The sequence below is a fragment of the Dama dama genome, chromosome X (genome assembly GCF_033118175.1).
Source record: "Dama dama isolate Ldn47 chromosome X, ASM3311817v1, whole genome shotgun sequence".
Lineage (NCBI taxonomy): Eukaryota > Metazoa > Chordata > Mammalia > Artiodactyla > Cervidae > Dama > Dama dama.
The window spans coordinates 156,473,379-156,487,655 of NC_083714.1; the positions used below are offsets into that span (position 1 = coordinate 156,473,379).

Sequence of the window (14,277 nt, forward strand, 5' to 3'; positions counted from 1 at the left end):
TAGAGGAACTAATTAGAGGAACTCCCCAAAGTTTTTCTTACCGACTTTTTCTCTGGGGTGCTGTCCAGGGGTCCTTGCTTTTCTGTGATGGGGCACTGGTTTCTGAGGCTGCTTGGAGCCACTTGTTTTCAGCAATTTTGCTGCTCCCGGCAATTCCATCAAACTAGATTCCTTACTTAATGGTGCCCTGGACATTCTCTTCCATGTGAGTAAAAGACAACATTCATTTCTTCAGTTCTTTAGGACTTTATGAAGTGTTTTCACATGCATGACTTTAGTTAATACTTTGACAATTCTTGGAAATACCTGATTTTTTTTTTTGGGGGGGGGGTGGTCTGAACACTGGACTGTAACAAAAGGACCTAGGTGGATAGTGAATCAAAACTAGAATTCAAGATGGCTGAGGAGTAGGACGGGGAGACCACTTTCTCTCCTACAAATTCATCAAAAGAATAACTGAACGCAGAGCAAACTTCGCAAAACAACTTCTGATCGCTAGCTGAGGTCATCAGGCACCCAGAAAAGCAGCCCATTGTTTTTGAAAGGAGGTAGGACAAAATATAAAAGATAAAAAGTGAGACAAAAGAGCTAAGGACAGAGGTCCGTCCCGGGAAGGGAGTCTTAGGTGGCATTGCTTGGGGTAGGGTCCGGGCCTGAGTGCCCTGAGGACAATCGGAGGGAGCTTCTGTGAGTTGCCAACTTGAACTGTGGGAGACCAAAAGAGAGAGAGTAAATTAACCAGCCCGAACACACTGCCGGCCGTTCGCAGAACAAAGGGACCGAGAAAGTCCAGAGAAGGGCTTGCAGGCTGCGGACCGGCCCAGCCTGGCCGGAGGCAGGAGGCAGGGGGGAGGGGAAGGTCACGGCGAGACACAGGGCGCAGGCACCCAACTGGCGCGGGCGGGGACTGGGGCTGGGGACGTGGAGGGCAGAAGGCGCACGCACCCGACTGGCGCCAGAGGAAACTGAGACTGGGTCCATGGAAGGGAGTGGGCGCGCCACACCTGGGGAGAGTGCGCCCACAAGCCCCTGGCTGCCTGGACTGCTCTGGCGGGGAAGGCACAGAGAGCAGGCGCAGCTTTTCATTCCGCGCTTTTGTGGAACACCCGAGGGCTGGAACCTCACGCAGCGCGGGGCGCGCTCCATATAGAACAGCCGGAAGCCTGAGCGGCGCAGATGGAGAAAGCAGCGTCAGCCCCTCCCGGCAGCGCCAGCCCCTCCCCGCAGCTACAGCCCCTCCCCGCGGCGCCAGCCCCTCCCCACAGAGAGACAGAACTAGCTACCTGTGTCAGGGCGGAAATGAGGCTCTGAAGAGACCTGCAAACAGACGCCAAATAAACAAAGGGAACCGCTTCAGAAGGGACTGGTGCAACAGATTAAAATCCCTCTAGAAAACACCGACTACACAGGAAGGGGCCTGTAGATATCAAGAAGCATAAGCTGGAATGAGGAGCTATCTGAAACTGAGACAAACCCACACTGACCGCAACAGCTCCAAAGAAACTCCTAGATATAATTTTACTTTTTTCTCTTTTTTTTTTCTTTTTTTCTTTTTTATTTTTTCTCTTTTATTTTCCTTTAAAATCCCCTATTACTCCCCCATTACTCCTTAACTTTCATTTCCATATATTTTTAAGATTCTTTTAATTAGGGGAAAAAATTTTTTTTTTCTTTTTTTTTCTTTTTCTTTTTTTTCTTCTTTCTTCTTTCTTTTCTTTCCTTTTTCTGTTCTATTTTCTATTTTTCTTTTTCTCTTATTTCATTTAAAGTCCTCTAGTACTCCTCTACTGCTCCTTAATTTTCATTTTCAATACACTATAACCTTACAAAAAAAAAAAAAAAAAAATGAGAGAAGCCCTATTATTAAACAGAAGATTATTCTCTCCCAATCTTGACTCTCTGTTTTCTACCTCAGAACATCTCTATTTCCTCCTTTCCCCTTCTCTTCCCAATCCAATTCTGTGAATCTTTGTAGGTGACTGGGCTACGGAGAACACTCTGGGAACAGACAGCTGCGTAGATCTGTCTCTCTCCTCTTGAGTCCCCCTTTTTTCTCCTCCTGCTCATCTCTATCTCCCTCCTCCCTCTCCTCTTCATGTAACTCTGTGAACCTCTATGGGTGTCCCTAATGGGGGAGAATCTTTTAGCCATTAACCTAGAAGTTTTCTTATCAGTGCTGTATAGTTGGAGAAGTCCTGAGACTACAGGAAGAATGAAACTGAAATCCAGAGGCAGGAGACTTAAGCCCAAAACCTGAGAACACCAGAAAACTCCTGACTACATGGAACTTTAAGTAATAAGTGACTGTCCAAAAGCCTCCATACCTACACTGCAACCAACCACCACCCAAGAGCCAATAAGTTTTAGAGCAAGACATACCACGCAAGTTCTCCATTAACGCAGGAACATAGCCCTGAACATCAACATACAGGCTGCCCAAGGTCACACCTAACACATAGACCCATATCAAAACTCATTACTGGGCACTCCATTGCTCTCCAAAGAGAAGAAATCAAGTTCCATGCACCAGAACACTGACGCAAGCTTCCCTAACCAGGAAACCTTGAGAAGCCAATAGTCTAACCCCACCCACTGGGTAAATCCTCCACAATAAAAAGGAACCACAGACCTCCAGAACACAGAAAGCCCACTCCAGACACAGCAATCTAAACAAGATGAAAAGGCAAAGAAATACCCAACAGGTAAAGGAACATGAAAAATGTCCACCAAGTCAAACAAAAGAGGAGGAGATAGGGAATCTACCTGAAAAAGAATTTAGAATAATGATAATAAAAATGATCCAAAATCTTGAAAACAAAATGGAGTTACAGATAAATAGCCTGGAAACAAAGATTGAAAAGATACAAGAAATGTTTAATAAAGACTTAGAAGAAATAAAAAAGAGTCAATTAAAAATGAATAATAAAATGAATGAGATAAAAAACACTTTGGAGGGAACCAAGAGTAGAATAACAGAGACAGAAGATAGGATAAGTGAGGTAGAAGATAAAATAGTGGAAAGAAATGAAGCAGAGAGGAAAAAAGAAATAAGGATGAAAAGAAATGAGGACAACCTCAGGGACCTCTGGGACAATGTGAAATGCCCCAACATTCAAATCATAGGAGTTCCAGAAGAAGAAGACAAAAAGAAAGGCCATGAGAAAATATTCGAGGAGATAATAGCTGAAAACTTCCCTAAAATGGGGAAGGAAATTGCCACCCAAGTCCAAGAAACCCAGAGAGTCCCAAACAGGATAAACCCGAGGTGAAACACCCCAAGACACATATTAATCAAATTAACAAAGATCAAACACAAAGAACAAATATTAAAAGCAGCAAGGGAAAAACAACAAATAACACACAAAGGGATTCCCATAAGGATAACAGCTGATCTATCAATAGAAACCCTCCAGGCCAGAAGGGAATGGCAGGACGTATTGAAAGTAATGAAAGAGAATAACCTACAACCTAGATTACTGTATCCAGCAAGGATCTCATTCAGATATGAAGGAGAATTCAAAAGCTTTATAGATAAGCAAAAGCTGAGAGAATTCAGCACCACCAAACCAGCTCTTCAACAAATGCAAAAGGATCTTCTCTAGACAGGAAATGCAGAAAGGCTGTATAAACGTGAACCCAAAACAAGAAAGTAAATGGCAACAGGACCACACCTATCAATAATTACCCTAAATGTAAATGGGTTGAATGCCCCAGCCAAAAGACAAAGATTGGCTGAATGGATACAAAAACAAGACCCCTATATATGCTGTCTACAAGAGACCCACCTCAAAACAAGAGACACATACAGACTAAAAGTGAAGGGCTAGAAAAAAATATTTCATGCAAACGGAGACCAAAAGAAAGCAGGAGTCGCAATACTCATATCAGACAAAATAGACTTTCAAATAAAGGATGTGAAAAGAGACAAAGAAGGACACTACATAATGATCAAAGGATCAATTCAAGAAGAAGATATAACAATTATAAATATATATGCTCCCAACATAGGAGCACCGCAATACGTAGGGCAAACACTAACGAGTATGAAAGAGGAAATTAATAGTAACACAATAATAGTGGGAGACTTTAATACCCCACTCACAACTATGGATAGATCAACAGAAAATTAACAGAAAATAAACAGAAAATTAACAAGGAAACACAAACCTTAAATGACACAATGGACCAGCTAGACCTAATTGATATCTATAGGACATTTCACCCCAAAACAATCAACTTCACCTTTTTCTCAAGTGCACACGGAACCTTCTCCAGAATAGATCACATCCTGGGCCATAAATCTGGTCTTGAAAAATTTAAAAAAATTGAAATCATTCCAGTCATCTTTTCTGACCACAGTGCAGTAAGATTAGATCTCAATTACAGGAAAAAAATTGTTAAAAATTCAAACATATGGAGGCTAAATAACACGCTTCTGAATAACCAACAAATCATAGAAGAAATCAAAGAAGAAATCAAAATATGTATAGAAATGAATGAAAATGAAAACACAACAATGCAAAACCTATGGGACACTGTAAAAGCAGTGCTAAGGGGAAGGTTCATAGCATTACAGGCTTACATCAAAAAACAAGAAAAAAACCAAATAAATAACCTAACTCTACACCTAAACCAATTAGAGAAGGAAGAAATGAAGAACCCCAGGGTTATCAGAAGGAAAGAAATCTTAAAAATCAGGGCAGAGATAAATGCAAAAGAAACTAAAGAGACCATAGCAAAAATCAACAAAGCTAAAAGCTGGTTTTTTGAAAAAATAAACAAAATTGACAAACCATTAGCAAGACTCATTAAGAAACAAAGAGAGAAGAATCAAATTAACAAAATTAGAAATGAAAATGGAGAGATCACAACAGACAACAGTGAAATACAAAGGATCATAAGAGACTACTCCCAGCAGCTCTATGCCAATAAAATGGACAACTTGGATGAAATGGACAAATTCTTAGAAAAGTATAACTTTCTAAAACCGAACCAGGAAGAAATAGAAGATCTTAACAGACCCATCACAAGCAAGGAAATCGAAACTGTAATCAAAAATCTTTCAGCAAACAAAAGCCCAGGACCAGATGGCTTCACAGCTGAATTCTAACAAAAATTTAGAGAAGAGCTAACACCTATCTTACTCAAACTCTTCAGAAAATTGCAGATGAAGGTAAGCTTTCAAACTCATTCTATGAGGCCACCATCACCCTAATTCCAAAACCAGACAAAGATGCCACAAAAAAAGAAAACTACAGGCCAATATCACTGATGAACATAGATGCAAAAATCCTTAACAAAATTCTAGCAAACAGAATCCAACAACATATTAAAAAAAATCATACATCATGACCAAGTGGGCTTTATCCCAGGAATGCAAGGATTCTTTAATATCCGCAAATCAATCAATGTAATACACCATATTAACAAATTGAAAGATAAAAACCATATGATTATCTCAATAGATGCAGAGAAAGCCTTTGACAAAATTCAATACTCATTTATGATTAAAACTCTCCAAAAAGCGGGAATAGAAGGAACATACCTCAACATAATAAAAGCTATATATGACAAACCCACAGCAAGCATCACCCTCAATGGTGAAAAATTGAAAGCATTTCCCCTGAAATCAGGAAAAGACAAGGGTGCCCACTCTCACTACTACTATTCAACATAGTGTTGGAAGTTTTGGCCACAACAATCAGAGCAGAAAAAGAAGTAAAAGGAATCCAGATAGGAAAAGAAGAAGTGAAACTCTCACTGTTTGCAGATGACATGATCCTCTACATAGAAAACGCTAAAGACTCTACCAGAAAATTAATAGAGCTAATCAATGAATATAGTAAAGTTGCAGGATACAAAATTAACACACAGAAATCCCTTGCATTCCTATATACTAACAATGAAAAAACAGAAAGAGAAATTAAGGAAACAATACCATTCACCATTGCAACAAAAAGAATAAAATATTTAGGAGTATATCTTCCTAAAGAAACAAAAGTCCTATACATAGAAAACTATAAAACACTGATGAAAGACATCAAAGAGGACACAAACAGATGGAGAAATATACCGTGTTCATGGATTGGAAGAATCAATATTGTCAAAATGGCTATTCTACCCAAAGCAGTCTATAGATTCAATGCAATCCCTATCAAGCTACCAACGGTATTTTTCACAGAACTAGACCAAAGAATTTCACAATTTGTATGGAAATACAAAAAACCTCAAATAGCCAAAGTAATCTTGAGAAAGAAGAATGGAACTGGAGGAATCAACCTGCCTGACTTCAGACTCTACTACAAAGCCACAGTCATCAAGACAGTATGGTACTGGCACAAAGACAGAAATATAGATCAATGGAACAGAATAGAAAGCCCAGAGATAAATCCACAAACTTATGGACACCTTATCTTTGACAAAGGAGGCAAGGATATACAATGGAAAAAAGACAACCTCTTTAACAAGTGGTGCTGGGAAAACTGGTCAACCATTTGTAAAAGAATGAAACTAGAACACTTTCTAACACCATACACAAAAATAAACTCAAAATGGATTAAAGATCTAAATGTAAGACCAGAAACTATAAAACTCCTAGAGGAGAACATAGGCAAAACACTCTCTGACATAAATCACAGCAAGATCCTCTATGACCCACCTCCCAGAATATTGGAAATAAAAGCAAAACTAAACAAATGGGACCTAATGAAACTTAAAAGCTTTTGCACTACAAAGGAAACTATAAGCAAGGTGAAAAGACAGCCCTCAGATTGGGAGAAAATAATAGCAAATGAAACAACAGACAAAGGATTAATCTCAAAAATATACAAGCAACTCCTGCAGCTCAATTCCAGAAAAATAAATGACCCAATCAAAAAATGGGCCAAAGAACTAAACAGACATTTCTCCAAAGAAGACATACAGATGGCTAACAAACACATGAAAAAATGCTCAACATCACTCATTATTAGAGAAATGCAAATCAAAACCACAATGAGGTACCATTACACGCCAGTCAGGATGGCTGCTATCCAAAAGTCTACAAGCAATAAATGCTGGCGAGGGTGTGGAGAAAAGGGAACCCTCTTACACTGTTGGTGGGAATGCAAACTAGTACAGCCGCTATGGAAAACAGTGTGGAGATTTCTTAAAAACTGGAAATAGAACTGCCATATGACCCAGCAATCCCACTTCTGGGCATACACACTGAGGAAACCAGATCTGAAAGAGACACATGCACCCCAATGTTCATTGCAGCACTGTTTATAATAGCCAGGACATGGAAGCAACCTAGATGCCCATCAGCAGATGAATGGATAAGGAAGATGTGGTACATATACACCATGGAATATTACTCAGCCATTAAAAAGAATTCATTTGAACCAGTCCTAATGAGATGGATGAAACTGGAGCCCATTATACAGAGTGAAGTAAACCAGAAAGAGAAAGAACATTACAGCATACTAACACATATATATGGAATTTAGAAAGATGGTAACAATAACCCTATATGCAAAACAGAAAAAGAGACACAGAAATACAGAACAGACTTTTGAACTCTGTGGGAGAATATGAGGGTGGGATATTTCAAAAGAACAGCATGTATACTATCTATGGTGAAACAGATCATCAGCCCAGGTGGGATGCATGAGACAAGTGCTCGGGCCTGGTGCACTAGGAAGACCCAGAGGAATCGGGTGGAGAGGGAGGTGGGAGGGGGGATCGGGATGGGGAATACGTGTAAATCTATGGCTGATTCATATCAATGTATGACAAAACCCACTGAAATGTTGTGAAGTAATTAGCCTCCAACTAATAAAAAAATAAATAAATAAATAAATAAATTAAAAAAATTAAAAAAAAAAAAAAAAAACTAGAATTCATATCTTAAGGTTCTTCCCCTGCAACTTTCTCCATAAAAGTGAGAGCAAGGCAGAGAGAATAGCTGGAGGCCAGGGAAAGAAGAAGGTAAGGGCTCGTAGAGAGATCCGGGGGGTTTCTATTAATTACTGGTCCTTTGATGGGTGAAGAAGTATGGAAAATTACAGAGGGGACAAAACACATCTGGAAAAAAAGGTAACAACGCAGTGAGATTAAGAAGAGAAAAGACGATCAGCAGAAATGCATTTAGACAATAAAGGAAAAGAGATGAAAGTTGCAGGTTGCCATGTCCTAGAGACAATATTTGGAATTAAAGTAGCTGGTCTCATCAGTTCTCCTTGAACAAGGCTGTATGACTCGCTGGTTCTCCTCAGTTTCCTGATCCATTAATTGGTATACAGGCTAATTCTTAATATTATAGTGGACATGAAATTTAATAACCTTCGCCAAATTGTTGTGTGAGCTATTTAATACAGTTAGAACATGAGCGTACATCCCTGGTATCAATTTATACCCTAAACTGCATCTATATTTCAAGTGTACCTCACAGATACTATCTTCAGCATCCTTTGACCTTTCTACTCCTAGAGGAATGCTTAAATGTGGAGTCACTCATTCACAAAACATTCAGGGGGCCCTCATGGGCTTTGAGCTGGGCCTGGACTTCTGAGAATGAATGCGTGTGGGCTAGCCTCCCAAAGCTCACAACACAGGGGCAGGCTAAACAAATGATTACAAACAGGAGAGTTGCCTATTAGAGCTCAGAGGAGGAGCTGTTCCTCGCTCCTGCAAGAATGAGCATTTGAAATGATGCCCAGATGATGCGTTTCTACTCAAAAGTGGGTAATCTATGTGAAGTCCTTCTGTTATTTTCTTATTTGTTGCTTTTCACTCATAAACCTGAGGCTTCTCAGGGTTGTGAGTTGCTTCCTCTTATTGGAGTGGGAGGCTCTGAGGTAGGGATCCTGTCTCCTTCTTCATCTTGCACTGTCCACTCTACTAACTGCCCATCATGTCCTTAAGCTTCCCTTAGTCAGATGTCTTAGTATATCCCTCCCTAGCACAGCACAAAAAAACTGAGGTTGAAAACATCTCTCAGATGAATGATATAAAGATATATGAATAAGCTTCATAGAACTATGGAAGTTTTAATCAGTCTGTAAGCGGTTTAGAGAACATGCATTGGTTTAGATTGCACTACCAGTGATACTGTGATCTCAGGCATATAATCAAACGTTTTTTACCTCATTTTTTGAATCTATAATGGTGATAGCTATACCTATTTATAGGTACTGTAGGATTGATTTAAGGTTTAAGTAAATTTATTCACATATAATGCTTAAAGTCTGAAACATTATGAAAATAATGTAACAACAGAACTGCCTACTATTGCTTTCGTTCTTACTAACTGTAAAGGTGGTGATGATATCAGACAGTGTGCTAAAGATCCAGGACAGGAAGGCAGCCGTCTCCTGGATCTCTGTGTTTCCTCCTATTCTCACCTGTGACTGGATCCATGAGGAGGATATTTTGGCAACAGGATTTGGGAAATACTCACCTTCTGGTGTTTACTGTGGTCCACTCTGAAGGCCATCGAGCAAGGTTTACCTAAAAAATGATGAGAAGCAGTGTTTCGGTTGGGAAATGTTTCCAAACTCTGGGTATTCTAACTAAGGATACATAATTCTAAGCCAGAGAGTGACAAAGACAATGATTACCAAAGAAGGAATGGAAGATGATTTCTGTATCATCAACTTCTGTGCTTCCACTGGGAGCATTACATAATTTTCTTAAAATTAAAAAAAAAAAAAAAAAAAAAAGAAACTTCATCTGTGCCTCATGTGATGTTCTGTAGAGTATCTAATAAATTTACTAGTCGTTCATGACAATAGTTCTCAACAATGTAGAAATAGGAGGAAGTGACTGCAATATAATAAATGTCATATATTGAAAATCTAGCTCTAGCATCATAGTCATCAGTGAAAAAGATCAAGAAAAAAAGGCAAGGATGCCCGTTAACAACATTTCTGTTCACCATAATATTAGAAGTCCTAGCCAGGGTTTTAGTTTAGAAATGGAAACAAAAGGCTTCCATTTGGAAAGAAAGAAGTAAAATTATGTCTACTCACAGGGGCATGGTTTTATGTGCAGAAAAATCTTTAAATCCACACACACAAAAATCCTGCACAGAAAGTTGCATGGTACAAAATCAACATTCAAATACCTTTCCATGCATGAAGAATGACCATTCCGAAAAGGAAAATAAGAAAACAATCCTATTTATTTTTTATTTTTTTAAAGCTACAGTCAAGAGCTAAATTAAAAAAAAAAATTATTTTTATTTATTTGTTTGTGCCAGGTCTTTGTTGCGGCATGTGGGGTCTAGTTCCCTGACTAGGGACTGAACTCAGGTTCTCTGCACTGGGAGTGTGGAATCTTAGACACTGGACAAAGAATCTTGTTTGTAATAGCATTGAAAAAAATGAAGTAATTAGGAATAAACTTAAGGAGATGAAAGACTTACATGTTGAAAACTACAAAGTATTGCAGAAAGTAATCTGACATAAATAAATAGATAGGTGTCTCGTGTTTATGGATTTGGAGGCTTAATATTATTAAGCTGTTCATACTACCCAAAGCAATTTAAAGATTCAAAGAATTCCTAATGAAATCCGAATGGAAATTTTTTCGCATATAGAAAATCCATCCAACAGTTAACATGGAATCTCAGAGCACCCCAAATAGGCAAAGAATCTTAGAAAGAACAGCAAAGCTGGAGGCCTCTGATTTCAGAACATACTACAAAGGTACAGGAACCAAAAGAGTGTAGATATGGCAAAAAAAACAGTGTTGAAAATTCCACCTCCAGGATGGTAGAATATATCTGTAAAATATGCATCTGATAAGGGGTTAATAAGCATATACCAGTGTGAAGGTTACCGATAAGCCAGGAAGAGAAACTGACTGACCATGATGGCACCTTGATATCAAATTTCCATGTTCCAGCATTGTAAGAAAACAAATTTCTCTGTTTTAAGGAATGCAGTCTGTTTTGTTATGGCAGTCTGAGCTGACTAACCGTGAGAGAAGGAATTGAATAGACCTTCCTCCAGAGAAAATACACAAATGGCCAACAAACATATGAAAAGATGCTCAATATTACTAATCAATAGGGAGATACAAACTGAAACCTTCTGTCATGGGCAATATGTATAAGAAGACAATAGCATATTTGGTAAGGATATGGATAAATTGGAACCCTTATTCACTACAGTTGGCAATGTAAAATGTTGCATGCTTTCTAGAAAATAGTATGGAGTTTCGACAGAAAATTAGAACTGCTGTATGATCTAGCAATCTCACTCAAGAGTGTGTTTCCATAAAGAATTGAAAGCAAGATATTGACTAAATAGTGGGCACATGTATGGTCACTGCCGCATTATTCCCAATGGGCACGATGTGTAAGCAGTCTAAATGTTCATTGCTGGATAAAAGATAAAGATTATATATTAGATATATGTTATAGCTATTACATCCACATACACACAACGGGATGTTTTGAGGCCTTAAAAAAGAATTCTGTCATATGCTCCATCATGGATGGGCCTTGATGATATTATACTAAGTGAAATGAACCAATCAAAAAAGACAAATATTGTACGATTCCACTTCTATGAGGTATCTAAATTAATCAAATCCATGGAAACAGAAAATATAACCGTGGTTGCCAAGGGCTGTGAGGAGGAAGGACTGGAGAATTGTCACTCAGTGGGTTAGGGCTTCAGTCACGCAAGATGTAACATTTCTACAGATTTGTTATACAGCAATGTGGATATATCCCCGGTAGCTCAGTGGTAAAAAATCCACCTGAAATGCAGGAGATGCAACAGATGCAAGCCCAATCCCTGAGTTGGGAAGATCACCTGGAGGAGGAGATGGCAACCCACTCCAGGATTCTTGCCTAGAGAATCGCATGGAGAGAGAGGCCGGGTGGGCTACAGTCTATGGGTACGCAAAGTCAGACATGACTGAGCAATTAACACTATGGCCACTAACACTAACGTGCACATAGTTAGCAACAGTGTGTCATACACTCAGAAATTGTTAAAAAGGTAAATAAAGACGTGCAGGTGTATGGTGAACCAAGGCGTATGTATTCCCTGTAAAGAATCTCTCCTTATGTCAACACCTTTGCAGACAACCAAATGTTTGGTTTTCATGTCCAATTCCCTAGTTTTATTAGCCTCAGGGAACAGAGGGACTTCCCTGGTGCACAGTGGATGAGAATCTGCCTGCCAATGAAGAGGACACAGGTTTGATGGCTGGTCCAGGAAGATTCCACTTTCTGCGGGGCAACTAAACCTGTGTGTCACAAACTACAGAGCCTGTATATGCTCTGCAATGAGAAGACGCTTACTGCAACCAGAGAAACCCATGGACAGCAGCAAAGACCCAGTGCAGCCAAAACTAAATAAATAATTTTTAAAAATCTGGGAGAACAGAAATCCACAGATGGAGAATCATAGAACTATCTAAATTGTTTTCTCCAGTCTAGGAGGATTAACTCTTCTAAACTCTTTGAGCAGCTGAAGAGGAAGTGAGTGCTCACTTCTATTTTATAATAAGTGTACTTCATTTTATTTACCTGATGCCATCTCTGGTCAGGGAAATGTGGGAAAGAACATGGAGAATAAACAGGTCTCTCCAATTCTTTCCCAGAATCAAAATATAGAATTAGTTTAACCTTAGGGTAAGAAGATCATGGGTTTTGTTTTATATACTTACATAAATAATGTATCTTAATATAATATGTTAATTATTTCCTTTGCAAAGAGATTTCATCCAATAACCAATGAGATTAGTATTAAATCTGTTTGGTGAATTTATTCCTAAGGTTTCTTTAACTGCCTTACACTAAGAATGTTTAGCACAAATAATTCTTTTTTAAAAAGAATCATACATTTTAACCATAAAACTTTTGAGAATTACAAGGGAAAACTTATACATTCATTTTCATTCAGGCTTATGTAAATATTTGGCCACAACCACTTCGGAATGCTGAAAATTATGTGTCCCTTGATAATGGCTGAGATGAAGTTGAGAACTAAGCCCAGGCTGGTTTCAGGAAGACACCTCCACATCCTCCTGGCCTCTCACCTTGCTGCCTTGGTGTCCATTCTTCATCAGAATCTTCAGTGTCATCTACCTGAGGTTTGATGACCTGCCTGCGGTGATGCATGAAATCCGGTCGAGTGGCTCTGAAACCTGGAAAGAAGCAAAATATTTGTTCTAAGAAGGAGAAATAAAGCACAGAATCAATGGAAAGTATCACAAAGTCAGGGAATCAGTGGGGTGGGCTGGGGGAATCTAGAATAATGCAAGAGGGTTAACCTCCCGCTGGTACAGAACTGTAAACATTTCCTCCAGTTTAGTCTCCACACAAAAGGGACATGTGAGCAGATGGAGCCACCTAAGAGCGGGCCAAGTGAACACTGAGGGTGAAGACCTGTTTCATGTTTCCCAGGCTCAGGCACCCAGCACTTCCTGGTACCTATAGCAATCAGCGCTTCATAGTTTCTTTTCACATTCCTATATCGGATTTTTTCCCATTCTCCCATCTCTTCCCATTCTTCCTTGGAGAAGTATACGGAGATATCTTTGAAAGCATCTTTGTCCTAAGGAACATAATAGATTTCATCAGTGATTTACTAATCTAAGTCAGACCTTAGAGCTGAGGCTTCTTCTCCACCTTTTGTGCAGGGAGTAGCCTGAAGCTGCAGGATGGCCTGACTGAGACAGGGATGAAGACTTTCCTTCCCGACTGTGTCCTGCTTACCTGAACAAACACTGAGCATTTTCCTAACTCTCCCTGAACACAGAGCAGTTGACGAAGCTAGTGTACTGTTTTGTCCCACTCCACCCCCACCATCTCAGACAGGACCAGGCATTTCCATCCTGTGTATGGTCACAGGGAAGTTCACTCAGCTGCCCAGGCAAGCAGTCTGTGGTGCTTCAGGGACCAGCACCATGTCTTTCCTATAGAGCTGGCTTAGAGCCCAGGTTTGCCGCCTCCACCTCTCACCGTGGGCTTCCACTCTGTTCTCCCGGCATCTCCCTCAGTGCTCTCCTCTGGAGACCTGTTGGTCCTCATGGCCATTGGAGTGCTCAAGACCAAGGTGCCTGTGGAAGAAGAAGGTGCTGAGAGAGCCCAGACCAGTGTCCAGAGCCTGATCTGTCTTCCTTGCGTGGAGTGTCCAGGGCAGGAAGGTGAGGGGAAAGTCAGGGCGAGGGTACTGGTGGGATGGACAGATCCTGACTAGATATGACAGATCAGCCTAATGTGAACTAGATTTGGTTTCTTTGGTTCCCCTACAATTCTGGCCTTCTGAGGGAAGG

At 39.9% G+C, this 14,277-nt stretch overlaps 1 protein-coding gene across 1 annotated transcript in view; it reads right to left on the reverse strand.

Annotated features, from left to right (window-relative positions):
* LOC133052970 (histone-lysine N-methyltransferase PRDM7-like) overlaps positions 1-14,032 on the reverse strand; it is a 38,636-nt gene extending 24,604 nt beyond the window's left edge. The window contains exons 1-5 of the mRNA XM_061137729.1: positions 13,957-14,032; positions 13,433-13,549; positions 13,039-13,146; positions 9,440-9,489; positions 42-198 (exon numbers count right to left, since the gene is read on the reverse strand). Coding sequence (XP_060993712.1) covers positions 42-198; positions 9,440-9,489; positions 13,039-13,146; positions 13,433-13,549; positions 13,957-14,032 — 508 coding nt within the window. The remainder of the gene's footprint in view (positions 1-41; positions 199-9,439; positions 9,490-13,038; positions 13,147-13,432; positions 13,550-13,956) is intronic.
* Positions 14,033-14,277: the final 245 nt, after the last annotated feature.